General features: G+C 34.7%; 1 protein-coding gene across 3 annotated transcripts in view; it reads right to left on the bottom strand.

Annotated features, from left to right (window-relative positions):
• Positions 1–2405: 2405 nt before the first annotated feature.
• DMXL1 (Dmx like 1) overlaps positions 2406–21901 on the bottom strand; it is a 176627-nt gene continuing 157131 nt past the window's right edge. For all 3 annotated transcript variants that reach the window (XM_012448600.3, XM_012448606.2, XM_064366213.1), the window contains 6 exons: positions 17795–17922; positions 13280–13372; positions 11544–11635; positions 10148–10200; positions 6742–6959; positions 2406–4527 (listed from right to left, as the gene is read on the bottom strand). In XM_012448600.3, coding sequence (XP_012304023.2) covers positions 4303–4527; positions 6742–6959; positions 10148–10200; positions 11544–11635; positions 13280–13372; positions 17795–17922 — 809 coding nt within the window. In that variant the 3' untranslated portion in view covers positions 2406–4302. The remainder of the gene's footprint in view (positions 4528–6741; positions 6960–10147; positions 10201–11543; positions 11636–13279; positions 13373–17794; positions 17923–21901) is intronic.

Here is a 21901-nt window from a genome sequence, read left to right as displayed (position 1 = left end):
TGGATGGTTTTGGGATTATTCAAGCTCATTTATTGTGCAGTTTTTATTAAACTGTAATATATAATGAAATAATTACACAACTCACCATAACATAAAATCAGTGAGAGTCTTGAGCTTGTTTTCCTACAAGTAGATGGTCCCATCTTGGGGTGATGGGAGACAGTGACAGATCATCAGCATCACTCTCATAATGAGTGCACAACCTAGATCCCTTGCATGAGCAGTTCACAACAGGGTTCCCACTCCTATGAGAATCTAATGCCTCCACTGATCTGACAGAAGGCAGAGCTCAGGTGGTAATGCAAACAATGGGGAGCAGCTGTAATTATAGATGAAGCTTTGCCCGACACTCACCACTTGCCACAGCCTCCTAAAGTACTGGAATTACAGTGTGGCCCATGGGTTGGGTACTCCTGCTCCAAAGGGTAACATTTTAACATTCAGCTTAAATACATTCACCAAAAATATCTCAACAATTCAAAGAGGAGTACTCCTGATACAGGATCACTTTACTCAAAAGAGCAGCTCCCAAAGTCATGAAGTACCATTTGATTTTAAATAAAGCTATTTTTCCCACGTACACACATTCAACAAAACTATCTTTGGTATTACTTTACTGAGTGAGGTTTAAATAAGCTTGGAAATATATTACTCTCGTCTTACCTTTCCCAATGTTAAAAGTTTTGTGTATTTTTTGCACACACATTTCTTAGTTCATACATATATTTTTGAAAAAAATCTAAACAATATAGGTATAGCTTTTACTTTGTAATTTTTTTTCCTCACCAACCTCTTCTAAGGCCAATATACATCTAACATTCTTTTTAGTGGTGAGAGAATATTCTATAATATTACACCTTTGTACCACAATTTATTCAACCATTTACTTACTAACATTTAGATTTCCAGATTTTTTTAGTTTGAGACAGAGTCTTGCTCTGTCACCCAGGCTGGAGTGCAGTGGTGCAATCTCAGCTCACTGCAACCTCCAGCTCCTAGGTTAAAGCAATTCTCCTGCCTCAGCCTCCTGAGTAGCTGGGACTAGAGGCACATAACCCCAAACCCCACTAATTTTTATATTTTTAGTAGAGATGGGTTTCACCATGTTGGCCAGGCCGGCCACAAACTCCTGACATCAAGTGATCCGCTTACCTCAGCCTCTTAAAATGCTGGGATTATAGGTGTGAGCCACCACACCTGGCCTCTAGAATGTTTCAATAAACATCCATGTTCATTTTTTTTTTTTTTTTTTTAAGAGATGGGGTTTCACCATGTTGGCCAGGCTGGTCTTGAACTCCTGACTGTGATCCACTCACCTCAGCCTCCCAAAGTGCTGGGATTACAGGCATGAGCCACTGCGCCCAGCCCCGTGTACATTTTTGGGCATGGATGCTTTTGTTTTTATAATATCTCATAAGGTTGTTCACTGAAAGGTATGTGTGTTTGATTTTACTTACACCCAGGTAACTTTCTAGCACTTGAGTTCTGCCAGCAATGTTTGAGTGTGCCGAATTCCTTGCATCTTTGCCAAAATGGATGTTGTCATTATTTAACCTTACACTAATCTGATAAAAACTAGTACTACAGTAACATTTTTAAAAAAACATTCCACTAACCCTTATAATGAAGATGAACATACTTCATATTTGTTGACTTTTTCAATGTCGTGTTCTGTGAATTGCTTATTCACAGTTTGATCACTTCTCCAATAATTTAAACTTCTCTTTGTATACAGGGACACTGACAGGTTTTCTGTTACTAAACAAATATTCTTCTAGTCTACTTGTCTTAACTTTGACTGTGACCCCGGCCATATGACAGTTACATTTTTTATTAAGTAAAATATGTCTGCATTTCCAATCTTGTTAAAAGGTCACCCTAAGATTGTATAGGCTTTTCTTTGAATTTGTCTTTGTATTGTGGTCCCACTGTTGAGACCAATGTAAGAATTTTTTTTTTAAAAGAAAGGAGAGCAAAGGCAAAGAGCAAGAAAGGAGGATGGAGATGACTGTTGCATGGTTTTAGTTAAGAAAAATCCTAGATTTCAGAAAATAAGATTTGTTAATGTTGTGATTCTTACATGATCACAAAGCCACATTCTTAGAAAACATGCAATTAAAAAATGTATTTTGATGTATCCACTCCATTAATGTGGATGAAATTTTACATATATGCACATCATTTTATACTTGAACATTTCAACAACTTTTATTCCCACCTTCCTTGAATAATGCTTACCTATCAAATTTTAAAAAACTGTAGAAAAGAACAGGGTATTTTGGAAAGTTATTCCATTCTCCTTACATTAACCAAATACAAATATAGAAATTCTTGATTTTAGAATGTCACATATTTTAAGTCAGCTAAATTGGCACAGATATTAAAACAATAGCATAACCCCCAAAAAAGCTTCTGCATGATTGTTTATTTAAAATATTATGACTCTGGATGTACATACATATGGGCTTACATAATGTATGATTATCCATATAAATCCTCATTTAAAATATGTTTCATCCTTAATACCTTTTGTTCTAATAAGCATAATAGTAAATACTTTATCTCATTGAAAGTGTTTAAAGCTGTTTGAATCTTTGTGAGGAAATTACTGAAAAATAACTTAAAGTTAACTACATCAAACAATACTATTGTTTGCACTGCTGTCACAGATTTCTCCATGGCAAAATAGTCACATATGGTTATTGCACAATTTATAGGTACAGGTTATTATGTGCATATAAACTCTCTACATGATGACAGTGTTTTCACTGCAACTTGCTCAACATATTTAAAATTGTTGAAATACAATTTACAAAATCTTTAACAACATACTTTTAAGATAAAAGTATCCTGAGGATATTACAAAATTCATTTTACCAGCCCTTCATTTCTTTGCTTTGACTCTTTAATTTCCAAGATAATAGTTGCCCATATTTTATTACACAAAATGCTCTTATTTTATATTTCCTATTAAACAAAATATATTTAAGTTAAATAGTATATAATTGTCCCATAAACACTTAGTCCCATCTGTCTGTAGTCTCATCGGTTAAAATCAAGTATTTATCAAGTTTTCTATAATTCTGAATCAGAAAAGGTATAGCACAAAACAGACAGAAACAGGGTTAGCACATTTAAGTTAAAAGCATTGTGCATTTTAAATATTTTGGTCATATTTTATAATAAAATAATATTTTTGGCAAAAATAAAAGGTTTAGTTTATTTTCTGTTAATGGTAGATCTGGAGAGTATTTTACATTTCTAAATACTATCTACTTAATTTGACTGTTTTCACATTTGTTTCTGAAAACACTGCTATAGGGTTTTCAGGATTCTGAGATTAAAAGCACCTACAAATTAATAAGATAAAATAAAATTTAAGTAAAATATTTGTTTGATGCTCCAAAAGTTATTGACAAATTCACATACTTTAAGTGTCTTATATATGCCACCACAGAAACTTTACTGCCAGCTAAGACTTATTTGACTAAATCTAATCTTTAAAATAATAATCCTGAAAGTCTTCTTGAAGCTTATTTGAAAATTAGGATGGGAATTCAAAAACTTTTTAAAAATGAAAAGCACAGTTGCAAAAAAAAAGTTATTCTGGTGGCAGTTGTTATGGCACAAAAACACATGAAAAACCAGTTTTCGCTAACTTATACAACCAAGTTCAAATAAGATGTGTAAGACACACACACACACACACACGTATACATACATATAACATGGGCTTCAGAGGGGAAACTGATGAAAACCTTACATAATGAGCCATCTGGCTCATTTATGATTGACGTCTCAATGACAATTTTAATGAAGATGTTCATTATTTTTTTCATTCTTACTCAAATGTCAATCTATTAATAATTAAGAGAAGAGTTTGAGATGTAAAAGGCTGATAAAGGAAGTGAGAGTGTGGTGAATTAATGAGTATTACGTATAACTGCCTTTACAGAAAAAGGTATTTTTACTGTGGAAGAAATTCATGCAGAGATACCTGTGGAAGAGTATCAGTAATAAAACAAAACACCCTTAACACTATGACATACTGATTATAATATACTATAATATGTATTATTACAGCATTACTTACACATTCTACTTTAGGCAATGTAATCTACTTCTGAATGAACTTGTTAATGTTTAAGGCATCAGTGCATCAAGGGCAAAGCTCCGTAAAATAAATATAAAAACAAAAAAGCATTAGCTAATTTGTGGCATAGAGAGTGATCACTGTATATTAATTACGTCTGTTGGCCACTTTCATGTAGGTAATAAATTATACATCTTACTGTAAAAATGTTACAGCATAAATTTCACATCATTTTTCAACACTTCATTTAAGGGGCTAAACTGATCTGGCAGTATTCTCATTTTCATTGTTCCATCAGCTCCACAGGAGAAAATGTGATTTGCAGGCCCTGTCTCAATTTGCATTACTCCAGTTCCAATATTCCTAAAAATAGACTGCCGAGCATGTTCACTGACAAAAGTATGGAGAAGACCAAAGGTAGAGAGACTCCAAATCTGAAAGATATTAAGAACAAAAGGAAAAGTAGGGTTGATAATGACCTTAAGAAACCAAATGAAAATTTTAGGCCCGCATTCCTATGCAGTAAGGAATTTCCAAAACACAGAGAAAAATTTGTGTAGGCCTAGGACCATAACACCTTGATTCTGTATAGGGCATTGTAATTTACCAATTGCTTTAACACAAAATACTTAAAAATCCACCCAGAGAGTAAGAGAGACCACATAGGTAACAAGGAGGTTAAGTGTACAATGCTACAGAAACTTTTAATACTATAGGGATTAAAATCAAGGTTTTCTATCTCTCAGCAGAGCTTTTGCTGTATAGTTATACAGTAAGGTAATCTCTTCTCTGTATTATTGAACGCTCACCAGGAGATCTGAACAGCTAGAAAGGGAGAAGTACTTGACACCTAGAGGCCCTCTGACCAGGCAAAGTTATATTTTAACTGTAAGACACAGTCAATTATTACAACTTCAGGATACTTAATTTACTAAGATTTTGTATTTCTAGCCCTTATCAAAATAAATGTATCTGTTTGTAAAGCAAATTATAAGCATCTTCACTTATGTGAACAACTTAAACGCTTTTAGGATATCTATATTTTAGGTTTAGAGAAACCAACTGATTACCTGATTTTATTGGAGATCATTTTTTTAAAATGTTTATTTACTCTAAGAAATTCATTAATTCATACTATCCTGCACATGAATTGGTTAAATTAGGGCTTCTGGATACATCGTATATTTTCAAGTCTTTTTTTTACCTTGATTAAACAATAAACTACAGAATCAAAGTTAAAAACTAAAGACCCAATCTAACTATGGCTTATTCTAAACTAGAATCAGTCCAAATAAGAAACTAGTTTCAAAGTGAAGGAAAATAATTCTGTTGGTATATATATTTGATTTTATAAAAAGCCTTTTAAAATTTCGTAATTCTAGTCTTTTCCTGGATGAGAAGTATAAGAACAATTTGCTGGTCCTAAAAAATCCATCTGATTGGCTGGGCACAGCAGCTCATGTCTGTAATCCTAGCACTTTGGGAGGCTGAGGCAGGTGGATCACCTGAGGTCAGGAGTTCGAGACCAGCCTGGCCAACATGGTGAAACCCTGTATCTTAAACAAACAAACAAAAAGTCCATTTGATTGTACTAAATAAGTGTTTAAATTAATAAATTCGATGAAACTAAACCCCTCAACTCTAGGGTTGCTGACCATTAAAATAACATGGGGACTAGTCTAAACTGACTCACCAATTACCAAACAGGGCCAAAGGATCCTCCATCAAAATTACTAGGTATGTGTTATTAAAATGCAGATCCCTCAGACTGACTTACCAAGTGAGTATTTTTGGGATGAGACCCAGCAATTTGCATATTTAATAAGCTGCTTAACATTTTAAACAACTTCTCTAAGTTTTCAACACAATGCACTCTGAAAATAAAGAACTGCTAAAGGCAAGGTTTATCCAGAATTCCTGAATTGGGCACTGAGTAGTTGAATAATAATATATATGAAAAAATGGAGAGCAATGTGGGATAAAAGAAAATATCAATACATTTCTCAGCCCCTGGAAATTAAATTCAGTAAATTATGTAACTCTGAACATGGAGTCAAGACAAATTCTAATATCTGAATTATGTTTATATCCATGGAAAATTTTGGGTTTTAGTATGAAGTAATGAAGCACATTTTAAAACAACTGAAAAATAGAAAATTTTCACATTAAATATTATTCCATTCATTGAAAGATTAAACAGCAATTAGCATTGCTGACTACAAAGAAGTTAATATAACTATTATTTAAATAGACTAATGTCACTGATATGATTAAAGAGCTAAGGTTTCTGAAGATTTCTTTTCATTTTTTTTTTTTTTTTTTTTTTTGAGACGGAGTTTCGCTCTTGATACCCAGGCTGGAGCGCAATGGCGCGATCTCGGCTCACCGCAATCTCCGCCTCCTGGGTTCAGGCAATTCTCCTGCCTCAGCCTCCTGAGTAGCTGGGATTACAGGCACGCGCCACCGTGCCCAGCTAATTTTTTGTATTAGTAGAGACGGGGTTTCACCATGTTGACCAGGATGGTCTCGATCTCTTGACCTCGTGATCCACCCGCCTCGGCCTCCCAAAGTGCTGGGATTACAGGCTTGAGCCACCGCGCCCGGCCTTCTTTTCATTTTTTAGATGTTGTGGCATCAACTATGTTTACCTTTATATTGCCTTCCGCAGATCCTGTAACAAAGTACTCTTCAGTTGGATCAATAGCAATGGCTTTAACAGGAGAATCATGGCTCTGGAAATGCTGCCTCTGCTGTCGTTGATGAAGGTCAAATGCACATGTAAAACCTTTTCTGCCACCTGATATTAGTAGTTGATGTTTTGGAGCATATGCTAAAACTGTGGCTCCACTGTCATGGCAGGTAAAAGCTGAAAGTAAATTAAAACAAAACAAAACAAAAAAATACTTAACAATAAAAGAAATGGACTTCTGACTTTTGGCTAAGATGAAATAATAGACCAGATTTGCTCTCCTGCCTGAAACAGTTAAAAAAAATCAAATGAAATATAAAGAATAATGATTGGAGACACGGATATGAGGCAATAAAGAATGATCTCTGAGAGATGGGAAACAAACTGGGTGAGTCAAAAAACTGCCTTAACTTATTGCCATGGCACCAGAAGGGGAACCCTGGTTGAACTGGTTCCATATCAGCCATAGTGGAAAAATTCATAATTCACAAGATGCTTGGTGCAGTAGTCAGAAGGGTTTGCCTCAGTAGTGGAGGAAAATCAGCCCTAGACCAAAATAGTGCTTTGGTCCTGTTTAACCAAGCCCCCCTCCCCACACCCCAGATTTAACTGTTTCCAAGTAACTTAGACTTGTCCCAGAGCAAAGCTCAAGAACATTTACAGAATACAAAAATAATCGGCACTTAATGAGATAAAATTCACATGCTTGGCATCTAATAATAAATTAACAGGAATGTAATAAAGCAGGAAAATGTAACCCATAAGGAGAAGACAAATCCATCAATTGAAATTAACCCAGAAGTGACAGAGATGACAGAATTAGTAGGAATTCTGACTTCTATCCAATTAGCTCCTCCCAGAAGTTTTATCATTTTGCATATTACATGTAAGTTTGTGGTCCATTTTGAGTTAATTTTTATGAAAGATGAGGTCCGTATCTAGGTTCAAGTTTTTAAAAGTTGACATTCAATTTTTCTAGCATTATTTGGTGAAAAGACTATCTTTTCCCCACTGAATTGTCTCTGTGACATATTAAAGTCTACTATATATGTGAGTCTATTACTGGGCTTTCTATTCTGTTCCATGATCTATGTGTCTATTCTTAAGCTAATACCACAATGTCTTGATTATAAGTCTTGAAGTCGGGTAGTATAGTGTGAATCCTTCAAGTTTGTTTTTCTCCAGTATTTGGTTGGCTATTCCTTTGCCTTCCCATATAAACTTCAGAATCAGTTTGTTGATATCTACAAAGTAGCATGCTGGGATTTGGTTTAGGATTGTGTTTAATCTATAAAATCAAGATGAACTGACATCTTAAGACTATTGAGTCTGCTAATCTGTGAATGTGGAATATCTCTCATTTAGATCTTCTTTGATTTCTTTTATCATTTTTATAGTTTTCTGCATACAGACCCTGTATATATTTTGTTAGATTTATGCCTCAGTATTTCATTATTTTGGGTGCTATTGTAAATGGTAATATTCTTTAAATTTCAAATTGCAATTGTTGATGCAAAAAAAGCAATGGAATTTAGTACAGCTGACCCTTCAACAACACTGGTTTGAAATGCATGGGTCCAACTTAGATGTGGTTTATTCAATAAATATATTGGAAAATTTTTTAAAGATTTGAGACAATTTGAAAAACTTGCCCACAACCCATACAGCCAAGAAATAGCCAAAAAAATTAAGAAAAAGTATGTCATGAATGCATAAAATATATGTAGATACTAGTCTATTATTTACTACCATTAAAATATACATTAATCTATTATAAAAAGTTAAGTTTATTGAAATATATGCACACAAATACAGATCGTAAGTGGTGGCATTGACACTTGAGAAATGTAAACAAAAATAAAGACACAGTATGAAATCATAAGTGCATAAAATTAATTACAATTCATACTGAACTACTGTTAGAATTTAACAGCCACCTCCTGTTGCTACTGTGGTAAGCTCAAGTGTTGCGAGTATACACTTAAAACGCTGCGTGATGCTAATCATCTCCATGTAAGCAGGTCCTCTCTCCAGTACATTGTATATTGCAGTGAAAAGTGATCTCTTGTGGTTCTTGTGAATTTTTCATTGTATTTAGTGCAACAGTGTAAACCTTGAATAACACCACGGGAACCATCAACTTGCTACTAGTGATGCTGGAAGTACTCCCCAAAAGCAGAGAAAAGTCAAGACATTACAAGAAAAAAGTTGAATTGCTTGATATGCACCACAAATTGATGTCTGCAGCTGTAGTTTCCTGCCATTTCAGACAGATAATTCACCTTGTAGACAGATGACATAAACTTTACAGTATCAATAAATACAGTACACTACAGGTATGTACTCTTCCTTATGATTTTAATATTTTCTTTTCTCTAGCTTCCTATATAATACATATACGAAATGTGTGTTAATTGACTATATTATTATTACTATTTTTTTTTTTGAGATAGAGTTTTGCTCTTGTTGCCCAGCCTGGAGAGCCATGGCATGATTTCCACTCACCACAACCTCCACCTCCCAGGTTCAAGTGATTCTCCTGCCTCAGCCTCCTCAGTAGCTGGAATTATAGGCATGCACAACCACGCCTGGCTAATTTCTGTATTTTATTTTTAGTAGAGATGGGGTTTCTCCATGTTGGTCAGACTGGTCTTGAACTCCCAACCTCAGGTGATCTGCCTACCTTGGCCTCCAAAAGTGCTGGCATTAGAGGCATGAACCACTGCACCTGGCCAATTGACTATATTATTAATAAAGCATCCAGTAAACACTAGGCTATTAGTAGTTAAATTTTGGGGGGAATAAAAAATTATATGAGAATTTTCAACTGCACAGGGGTCAGCATCCCAACCCCTATGTTGTTCAAGAATCAACAGTACATTGACCTTGTATCCTGGGACCTTGCTATACTTGTGAGTTTTGTAGATTCTTTGGGATACTTTACAGAAAATTATGTCATCTGTGAATAAAGACAGTTTTATTTCTTCCCTTCCATTTATATATCTTTTATTTCCTATTATTGTGTTATTGCATTAGCTAGGATTTCCAGTGGAATGCTGAATAGGAGTGGTGAGAGGGGACATAATATTGAGTTTACTTTGTGTTTACAATGATGACCTGTGGCTATCAGATTCAAAGACAGACGATTTTTGTGTTATCTATGTCCCACTGGCCCTTATCAAGGTATAGAGAAGATTTAATTATGTATATTGCATCTTTTTGCTTTCAAATCCTGTCATCATGGGCAAAATAAATTTCATGGGCTAAAAAATATATGTGTCATTAGTAACAAATATATTTATAAATAATGTTTAGCTTATGAATTTCCTGACTTTCAAAATTCATAAAATGCTTTGGAAACTTACCATGGACTAAACTATTGGCAGGTGCTACAAGAGTATCCCACAAACATATGTTTCTGGAAAAAAAAAAAAAAAAAAGATTCCTTCTGAGTCACACAAAAAGTTAACAACAGAATAAAAAATATCTCATATATAGCTATGTGACCTTTAAACCTTGCTATCACAGAAGGTTCTTAAATTCATAAAAGCACCAAATAAAATTAACCAACAAATTTATATAAAATTATTTTTTATATAAAAAAAAGAATGCAGTGGTGCAATCTTGGCTCACTGCAGCCTCGACCTCCCAGGCTTAAGCAATCCCCCCATTTCAGTGTCCTGAGTAGCTGGGACTACAGGTATGAGCCACCATGTCTGGCTAATTTTTTAAATTTCTTGTAGAGATGACGTCTTCCTATGTTGCCGAGGCTGGTCTCAAACTCTTTGGCTGAAGTGATCTTCCTGCACCAGCCTGCCAAGGCGCTGGGATTACAGGCATGAGCCACCATGCTCTGGCCACAATTTTTTTTTTTTTTGAGGCAGAGTTTCGCTCTTGTTGCCTAGACTGGAGTGCAATTGTGTGATCTTGGCTCGCTGCAACCTCTGCCTCCTGGGTTCAAGCAATTCTCCTGCTTTAGCACCCCGAGTAGCTGAGATTACAGGCGCCCAACATCACACCCACCCAGTTAATTTTTTGTATTTCTAGAAGAGATGGGGTTTCACCATATTGGCCAGGCTGGTCTTGAACTCCTGGCCTCAAGTGATTCGCCCACCTCGGCCTCCCAAAGTGCTGGGATTACAAGTGTGAGCCATTGCGCCCAGCCCACAATTTTGACAGAAAATTTAAAACTACTATTATAGCTTAAAAAGTTGAATAACTTTAGATTAACATGCATTTACAAATAATACTATATGAAGGCTGAATATGAAAACTTCTTTTTGTATTCACTGATTCTCTAACAGTTGGACTGACATACATTAATAGGAGAGATGCTGCATTTTCTTGAGCACAAAGATAACTTATTTCTATTGTGTGGAGAGACCAACATATATAAGAAATATCTACAGAAGATAAGCTGAAGAATCCATAGGCTTACAAACCTGTTTCTAGTGCAAAGTGAGGCCTTACAGATAAATATAAAAGCAAGCAAACTCAGTGGGCCTTGATCTCAGAACTCAGTTGTATGACAGAAATCAAAAGAGGTAGACAGACATTGGGGTAGGAGATGACACTTTCTCACAACCACAGCTTTTGGGGGTGAAGCTGGAATAACATGGCCAACAAATAATAGTTTTTAGAATAAAAATACTTTATCTAAAGCCATAATTATATAAAAATTCTTGAAACACAAGGGCAGAAACAATAAAAAAAAGTTCAGCTATACTTTCTCATACTTCAATTTTAGCTTTCATCTCTTACCTATTGTCAGTTGAAAGCCCAGCTGTAGCTATCAGAGAGGAGGAACTAACGAAGACAAAATCATTGGCTGTTTTGTTATGACACTGCCAAGTCTGGAATGGTTAGAAACAATACATGTTACTGCTCTCACTAAAAACGTCATCACCAGGTAAAAGTATTCTTCAAAAAGTCATCATGTAGTTTATGGCTTTCTTAACCTGTTGTATCATCTTTTTCCCCTGAACTTTGGAAAAATTGTAAAAGTAATACAGATAACTTTCATATACTTTTTACCCAGATGCAGCAATTTTTTACATTTTGGCACATTGATTTTGCCTCTCCTTCTCTTTCATATATGTGGACACAGACACATACACACACTTTTCCTGAACTATTTAAGTAGGCTGCATATGTCATGACCCTTTATGAATCTCTTTATGTTCAACCAGAAGTTCAAAGGGAAACATAAGGAGGTTAAACTTAAAGATTTTCCCTTAGAATACTTAGTGAAAATGTTTGTTTTAGAAGACAGAAAGTAGAATTTTAGATAATACTAGACTTAATTGTCTTTGTTAAATAATTGACATGTATTTTTCAAAAATATTTAAGCTTTTAAAAATAATTCAAGTACATGAAAAAATTATAGTCATCAAAATTAGAAAATATATAGCATTTTTCAATATTCTATCAAACAATACACTTATGAAATTGTGAGGTTTCATCAGTTACAAAAGCTTCCAAATTATGTTTTAGATATTTGTCTTTAATAAAAAATGATTTTTTTAAAGTATCCCAAAATCACCACACCAAAGATTATTCCTCTGAGCCACCTCCCCATTTCCCCTGGAACCCTATTGGAGCTGGGCTAGATGACCGTATCCCTAAAACAGACAAAATCCTCTTAGTCTCCAAAAGCCAGTTATGCACAATTTAAAACTCAATTTATCTTTTTAAAAGTTAAAAAAAAAAAGTCCCTTTGAGAATATAAACTTGTACATCTAAATCTTTAGGCTTAATAAAAATATAAGAAACAGTTAATATTCTTTCAAGGTACCCTAATCAACCCTTCCATGCTTGCTTGCTTTTACTTAGATGAGTACTGTATTCTAGCAATTAACTTTGGGCAAATTACCAGAATCTTAACCTATATTCTTCACTTGATCCTAGCCAAAAAGCCAAGAAGCAATTAATCTATACTCTTAACTTTTTCCTGATAGGAATTGCTTAGTCCTATAAAGGGCTTCACTGAAGAATATAAAATGTACATTCAGCATTCTTTGAAGCCATATAAAGTTCATAAAAGCCTGCACAGTCCTGAATAGAGATGTATCAATATTCTGTTAAAAAAAAGAGATGAACAAGAAAATAACAATACCAGCTATAGGATGTCCTTTTCACTTTGCTCAGCAAAATAAGCAGATGCATTGGTTTGGTAATTATTCTATTTAGGTATAATATAATAGCCAACTTAGTGAGGTTAAAAAAGGGGTCTAGTTATCCACAGGATGTAGAGGTATCTGGAGGTATCATGTTGCTTCTATACATGTCAACTTTCCAAATTACCAGAGACTAAGAAATTTTATGCTTCACAGAGTAATTGTCACATAACACAAGGTCAGAAGCTTACAGTAAAGTGACTGAGGATACAGGACCACATTTTATTTATTAGTTCTAAATTTCTCATCTCAAATACATATTCTTGGTTTATTTAAAATGAAAACTCAAATTTTATTTAAAGGCAGAAAGTCTTGGCTTACCAGGTATGGCTTAGGCATGCTTCCAGTAACTGGACAACATTTCCAGTTTGTCTGATACAAACTTAAATATCCATCAGCATCAACTATTCCAAACTTAGAGAAAGACAATATTTAGAAGTATTTAATATAAATATAAAAGCATATATTTATCCTTACCCTCAGCGTGACACCCATATTTTGACTCTTAAATATTTGATTGTATGTCTTTTTGATTTTTCACTTCACCTATACATTGATCTATTTCAGAAGAACATTCAGCTACTACTTTAAAAATCCCAGGGTGGACATAAAGGGAACAAACATCAGACACCCATTTTATTATACTAACCTCTAGCATAGCCTATATATTCTCTATAAGTATTACAAAAATAGGATACTGGATTAACAGACTAGGCTATATGACAAAGCTTTATCATATATAAGAATGAAAACTGCTCGTTTTTGAAAAAGACAAAAACAGACTTTTGAAAAAGACAAAAAGGACTTTCAGAAACAATAAACACATGAACAAGAGTATAAAGTAGGCCAGGTGCGATGGCTCACGCCTGTAATCCTAGCACTTTGGGAAGCTGAGGCAGGCAGATTACCTGAGATGGAGTTAGAAACCAGCCTGGCCAACATGGTGAAACCCCATCTCTACTAAAAATACAAAAATTAGCTGGGCATGGTGGTGCATGTCTGCAATCCCAGCTACTCGGGAGGCTGAGACAGGAGAATTGCTTGAACCTGGGAGGCGGAGGTTGCAGTGAGCTGAGATTGCGCCACTGCACTTCAGCCTGGGTGACAGAGATGAGACTCATCTCAAAGAAAAAAAAGAAATAAAAATTACAAAGTAAACTCATATAAGTAAAACAATCCCATTATAGGAGCCCAGGGCAACTTTAATTAGTAAGATGTCAAAATAATCCAATAAGGGAGGTATGTGATAGAGATCTTGAAGGATGAGTAGGACAGCTAAAATTTTTTCCTTCAGTTATAAAAATAATGCAGGCTTATTATAAAGTATATAAAATAAAACAAATATCTGCTTTGGACTCCTACTCTCCCCTGCCTCTAGATCTAGCACCTATTAACAATTTGATATGTTTCCTTTCAGATTTGTTTCTATAATAATACTGCTATACAATTACATTTTTGATTTATTATAGCTATCTTTCCTATGTAAATACACACAGATGTAGCTCATTCTTGTGCTGTGCACAGTATTATACTGTATAGTGAGATTATAATTTAAAACTTGCCCCATATCATTTTCAATTTTCCCTAATATAAGAAGGGCTGCTTTGAACATTGCTACACATATACCTTTGCATAATTATGTAGGACAGACATCTAGAAATGAGAAAGTTTTGTTAAAAAGCATTACTTAAAATTAATAGATTATGCCAAAATTAAATCCCAAGTGGTAATATAAATTCATACCCTCATTTTTCTTCCACTTTAGTTAATATCAGATATTATTAAAAGCTAAAATACTTGTCAATTTTATGCAGAAAAAATAGTCTCATTTTATTTCCGTTTCAATTATTAGGGAGGGTTGAGGGCTACTGGCCAGGCACAGTTTCTTGGTAAATTGACTGTTAATATCTTTTATCTATTTCTCTATTATTTGTCTTTTTAAAAAATCTGATAGGACTAATATTATGAATATTAACCTATTGTTTTTATATTTGTTAATAATATTTTCTCAGGTCTATTCCGTTTTCTAGTTTATCTTATGTTTTCTGGAGTAGATTTAGGTGTGTTCTTTAGAAAGGGTAGACACATGGAATGTGTTAAGTCTTTGTATACCTAAAAATGTTTATTTTACCAGCAAATTTAAATAATTGTTTGGATGGACATCAACTCAGTTCCCATTCCTTGTCTATCATAATTCTGTGGATATTGTTCTTTTATCTTTGTAATACGCCAATCACATTTAGTGGCAGGGTGGGGTGTGGGTTGTAAGTAACCATTTTCATTCTAACTCCTTTTTAGAACCTTATAGGATTCTCTCTTTAACTCTAAAAAACAAAAGATACACAAATAGGATGTGTGCAGGTATGTGTTGTTTCTCAATACTTGGTAGGCCCTTTCTCTTATTATTATTATTATTTTTTGCTTTGGGGAAATATCTATTATTCCTTTAAATATTGCTTTTCCTCTATCATTTTTTTCTTCTGAAATATTTCCTAAATTATTTCATCATGGGATAATTTCTTAATTTGTGCTTCCCAACAACAAACCTGATTTTCAGCTTTTCTAATAAGTAGTTACCCCATTGACCACATTTTTCGGAATCATGTTTCTAATTTCCCATAACTCTTTTCTGTTCTCCTGCTATCCTTGTTTAATGCTAGCCTGTTCTTATTTGATAAATGTAATATATTCTTGAATCTCTGAGGAATTATTCCTTATTGGTTATTTATTATTTATTCTGTTTAATGCGCCTTTCCAGACACTTAGCTTTCCTGAAATATGCATTGGCTTTTGGCAGTGTATTTCTATTCATAATTGAATATCAAATTCACCAGAATTATTGTGATACAGTGTCAGTCATCTCTTCCATTTACCTTAAGAGGCTCCTCTACTAGAAGAGATAGCATGCTTAGGTGTTGTGCTATTTGGCTTCATCAAGGCTAAGGTGAATGAATAATAAGCTGGCTGCCTGTCAAAGATACTTGGGTAGGCAATGACAAACAGATTTTTTGTGCCTTAAAATAGCCTATGCAGAAGGCTATAGTGAGTGTTAAAACTGAAAAATAAAGTCTTATTATAGAATGTTTTAAATACTATGTTAAAGAATATGACATGAGGAGCCTTGAAGGGTTCTTGAAAAAAATAATAATGTGATCTCATCTATATTGTAGTCATTTAACTATGTTGTTTGTTATATAATATTGTTGGCAAGATGCATTAGAGAGATAAGGATTCAGGTATACAGATTAGTTAGGAGCAATATAATACTGACAAGCCAAGTGGAAATGCAAGACCACATAATAACACACATTGATAGGGAATACAACTGAAAGTCTTGTAGAATTGTAAAGGCTTCTGCATTAAATTCCCTTAATTTCCCATTAAGGAGCTAAGAATGTTGCTAATTGGTTTTAGGAAATAAGCTCTTGGCTAGGCCCTGTGGCTCACACCTGTAATCCTAGCACTTTGGGAGGCTGAGGAGGGTAATCATGAGGTCAGGAGTTTGAGACCAGCCTGGCCAATATGTTGAAAACCCATTTCAACTAAAGAGATGAAAAATTAGCCAGGTGTGGTGGCGCATGCCTGCAATACCAGCTACTTGGGAGGCTGAGGTAGGAGAATCGCTTGAACCTGGGAGGCAGAGACTGCAGCGAGCTGAGATCACACCATTGCACTCCAGCCTGGGCGACAGGGCAAGACTCCGTCTCAACAACAACAAAAAAAGTTATCAAAATTTTGTTTCACAACAACATAAAACTAGATTGACTTTTGTGAAATGAAAATAGAGCCATGTGACAAACATGGTAAACAAAAAAGGTTGCAGCATACAATGATACAAGGAAAGGGTGAGGAGAATTTAAAGGTTGGGAGCTGAGGAGAAAGAAAAGGCAAGATATACCATCAGCTAGAGTCTGTGAGAGTAGTTTTTGGTGAAGCATGGCCCTGAAGACAAAGAGAAGGTTGATTTACCCTTTAATTATTTTTTAAAGGGCTAGGAAGACATTAGGAGCAGAAATAGGGAGTTTGGGCTGGCTGTGGGTGCACTGCCTCTGAGTTAGCCCTGCTTCACAAGGAGCAGTACCGTTCAATAAAAGATTGCTGTCTAACACCAAAAGCAGGTGGGAAGCAGTTTGAACAAAGTAGGATTATGAGAAGTGAAGACAGTAAAGGATGCTCTAGAACAGGGCTGGCAAACTTTTTCTTAGGTGGTCATATAATAAATATTTTATGCTTGCCAGCTGTAAGGTCTTTGTCCTCCTGAACTATGCTGTTGTAGTAGGAAGTAGCCAAAGAAAACAAATAATGAATGGGGGTAACTGTGGCCCAATAAAACTTTACTTACAAAACAGGTGGCTAGGATGTAGTTTGCTGATGTCCTGTTCTAGAGCAGTACCTCTTAAAAAACTTTAGTATTTGTACAAATCACAACAATATCTGGTTAAAATGCAGATAGTAATTCAGTACATCTGGAAAAGGATCAATAATATGCATTTATAATAAGCTTTAGATGTTACCTGCTACTGGATCACACACTGAGTAGGTTCCAAGGGATAGAGAGAGTGGGAGCATTTAATAATTAAAAAATGTGTAATATAAGGTGAATTTACAATGATTTGGTCATAATCACTTAAATGAGTTTTAATGGACACCTATATAACATACTTTAGGAAGAACAAGTGAAATTAAGTGTTCTTTGAGAAGAATTTTTAAAAATCTATATGGATCAATACTTTACTACTACCCACTGAGCTGTTCTTTTCAGAAACCCAAACTAGTGATATTTAAAAACCTCCAACACAATCAATTCTTTTTACCATTTACATTTTAATATAATACCTTATTTCCCTGATAGTTAAATCTCATTCTTGTAACTCTTGAATTGCCACCAGATCGAAAACAGGTTATTTGTTGAGAATGGCCCCATTCAAACATTTTGACACTTCCATCTTGAGCTCCTGTCAGATCTGCATTACAAGAGGGTAAAAACTGCACTTATTTCAAAAATCTTTGGGAAAAGTTATTTCTTAATCCAATGTAAAAATCTTTATGGATGAAACATCTAAGAAATAAATCAGTCAATTTATACAAATTTACCTTTGTATGAAATTTCAGTTGAATACTCTCTTCATCATAAAATCAGTTATGTGATACACTTTCATTTGACTAAGAACACATTCTCAAAGACAATAGGAGCATTTAGATCATATCTCTATAAATTATATTTCCCTTTAAAATTATCTCATTGTCTTAATAGCCTTTAATTTTTTATAATAAATACTCATTATAACAAATTCTTTGGATTGTTAGAGACAATCCTTATCATATTATTGTTTAAATATGTACATATTTTCCACTTTGGGAGGCCGAGGCGGGTGGATCACAAGGTCAAGAGATCGAGACTATCCTGGTCAACATGGTGAAACCCCGTCTCTACTAACACACACAAAAAAATTAGCTGGGCATGGTGGCGCATGCCTGTAATCCCAGCTACTCAGGAGGCTGAGGCAGGAGAATTGCCTGAACCCAGGAGGCAGAGGTTGCGGTGAGCCGAGATCGCGCCATTGCACTCCAGCCTGGGTAACGAGCAAAACTCCGTCCCCCCAAAAAAAAAAAGTACATATTTTCTATGAAAATAATCAGATTAAGGAAGGTTTTAAATGCCATGCTACAGAAAAAAAACAGTTATAAAAGTTATCCTGATTGGCCTAATATCTCAAATATATATTATCTGTTTATTTTTTATTTATTTATTTTTATTTATTTTTTTTTTAGAGAGAGGGTCTTGCAGTGTTGCCCAGGCTGTTCTTTAACTCCTGGCCTTAAGTGATCCTTCTACTTTAGCCTGCAAAAGGCTGATATTATAGACATATGCCACTGCACGTAACTTGTTATTTGTTTCATTGAGAAATATGAATAAGCTAAATGACTACTAATTCTTCACTTTGCCATTTATTATTTGTGTTATACTAGGAAATTTACTTAATCTCTCTGAGACTATTTCCTTCCTGTAAAAAAGGACTAATGATATATAAGTCAATGGACAGCTGTGAGTAGTAAATGAGATCACATATATAAGGTACTCAGAAATATGCCTAACATATAACACTGAACTTACATTGAGTATAATTATCAATATTAATGTGGTATGGAGGTAGTAAAAAATTACATTTACATAAAACATCTAGCACTTGCTAATCACATATCAGTCAAGTTTCCCTCATTCTTTATGAAATATTTCAAATAAATGAACTTCAATTGGTTTAAAATGTTTTACCATTGGGAAGGGGTAGGAGGGTGGATAGAGTTTTTTGAGACTAGGTATTTGACTGACTCTACTCCCTTTCCCCCAGTGTGCTTGCAGAGCTTAATCAGAAAAATAAATTGAGCTAGCCGCATTTTAAAAAATTGCTCAACTTTTTCTATTATTATTTATGATGTTAAAAAATAAAGAGCTGGGTTTGGCAGCACACACCTACAGTCCTAGCTACTCAGGAGACTGAGGCAGAAGAATCACCTGAGCCCAGGAATTCAAAGCTGTAGTGTACCTTGATTGTGCCATAAATAGCCATAAAACTCCAGCCTGGGCAACACAGTGAGACCCTGTCTCTTAAAAAAATAAGTTAACAAAAAAAGAAATTAATTGGGAGGCTACTAGGCTAAGACAGCTCCAGAGCCTTGGGTACCTATATGAGCAAATGAAAACTCAATTCAGTGTAAACAGTAAAATGAAACTTAAGCTTAACTAATCAAAAACCACCAACTAACTTCTAACTAGATGCTTATCAATAGAAACTGCCAACTAACCTCTAAATAAGGGCTTGCCACTTTAACCAATAAAATATTTTTTATGTTTTGCTTCCTTGAACACCTTGTAAAAGATTTTCTCTCATGCTACCTTGGTGAAGCCTTGATCGCTTCTTGTCTAGTGTTGCTCAATTCATGAATTAGAGCTGAATGCTCAAATAAACTCATTAAATTTTTAATGTGCCTATGTTTTAAGAGTTCTCAGCAGAGGATCATGAAGGAGACCCCTTGATGATGACCTCCAGGAAGAACAAGTAAACAGGCACAGATACCTCCTGCTAGGCCCCTTGTGCTGTTTGTTTCTCACTGTGCATTTGAAGGTCACCACTTGACCTGAGATCTGCAACTTTTATCCTGAGTTCTCTGGCTTTAAGCATTTTTCATCCAGATCAGGTCTGGAAGTCAGACTGAGCCTGACTGGAATAGGTCCAGTAAGAGGTCTCAGGTAGATAAGATTTTGGAAGGATAAGAAATCATGGGTTCATCTGAATTCAAGGAATTCAAGAACTCCTCCATCTGGAACTCCAGCTAATTTTATGTGTACACATTATGGATCCAGAAACTGTGCTTTCCTAGAGAAATGGGTACATTTACCAAGGACAATTTAGAATTATGGTTGCAACAACAGGGAAGTTTATAACTTACACAAAATTGTCCATCTACAGGAAGCACTGGAAAAAAAGGGGATCTTTAATGCTTCAGAAACAGTGGGAGGCATTTTTTGATTGGTATGCAGAGGCTACTAGAAGACTAAATGAATTGCAAATTGTCTCTCTAAAAGACTCTTTACAAAAGACAAATGAGAAATCTTAAAAGTCTTTTTCCACAAATACTAGTAAAGTTTTAGCAATCTGGGTGGGTAATCTTGTCCCATTTTGAGAAACACAATTTGGATCCAGATATCCTTTTTATAAACTACTGAGTTTGACATTTTATATCTGGTAGATCCCTAAAATTTAGAATAAAAAGTACAGAATCTGTTTTTGCCTGTATGTTTATGTATGACTATATATATGTTAAATATATGCAATATTTTTCTATCACCAGATGGTATTGTCAAAATTAATTTTTAATAATTATATATAATGGGCTTAAAGAAAAATAAGCACTTATATAAATTAGGCATTCCTTAAGCTTTTAGAAAGATAAAAACAGACCCAAATGTTTTTCAAGTTCATTTGATGTGCGATAATCTTTGGAAATTTTAAAAAGCTAATTTAAGTTTGTTGGTTTAATTGAAGCAGGTAATATCCTTAGAGTTACCAGCACTAAATATAACATGATATATAACTTTTGTTTTACCTAGGCTTACTAGTCAAATATATTCTTGTTATCTTTGTTACAAAATTTGTCAGCAAAAACTAAATAATAACTAACTTGACTGCTAGCCTTCTCTGATGTTATGTCTACTTCAAAACAGTTTTCCAAATCCTTTTGATAACTTATACCCTTAGTATTTCCTTAAGGTTAATTAAATGATGGATATTAAATGAATATCTAGATCACTTCAAAATTATGTAAAATACTAAAACATTAATTGCTAAACATAAGCTTATGTACTTTTGGCTTCTTATTACAGAAGAATAATAAAGATAATTGGGTTTGTTAGTAAAAGGTGTCCTGTGCCACATTGAAAAACTATCCTAGGGCCAAGTGTAGTGGCTCATGCCTGTAATCCCAGCACTTTGGAAGGCAGAGGTGGGTGGATCACCTGAGGTCAGGAGTTTGAGATCTGCCTGGCCAACATGGTGAAACTCTGTCTCTACTAAAAATACAAAAATACCGGGTGTGGTGACCCGCAGGTTGAGGCAGGAGAATTACTTCAACCTGGGAGGAGGAGGTTGCAGTGAGCCGAGATTGCGCTATTGCACTCCAGCCTGGGCAATGATAGCAAAATTCTGTCCCAAAAAAAAGAAAAACTACGCTATGAAAAAGAACATGCTTCTGTGAATTATGAAAGAGTATAGATTTGCTAGTCTACAGAATGCTGGTGTGACTGACAGTGCACAACTGCTTATTACCTAGTTTTCACTAGAAACTAACATCATTAACAGTTAAAAATTCTAATCAATATATGTAATTAAAACTACTGAAAACAGATAAATAATTTTGTATGTCAGGAAAGTATAAGTTGTTTTT

Source organism: Aotus nancymaae, unplaced genomic scaffold (genome assembly GCF_030222135.1).
Source record: "Aotus nancymaae isolate 86718 unplaced genomic scaffold, 86718_ANA_hifiasm-v0.15.2.pri h1tg000064l_0, whole genome shotgun sequence".
Taxonomy (NCBI): Eukaryota; Metazoa; Chordata; class Mammalia; order Primates; family Aotidae; genus Aotus; species Aotus nancymaae.
Note: the sequence above shows the minus strand (reverse complement) of the source record. Positions and strands in the feature narration are given on the sequence as shown.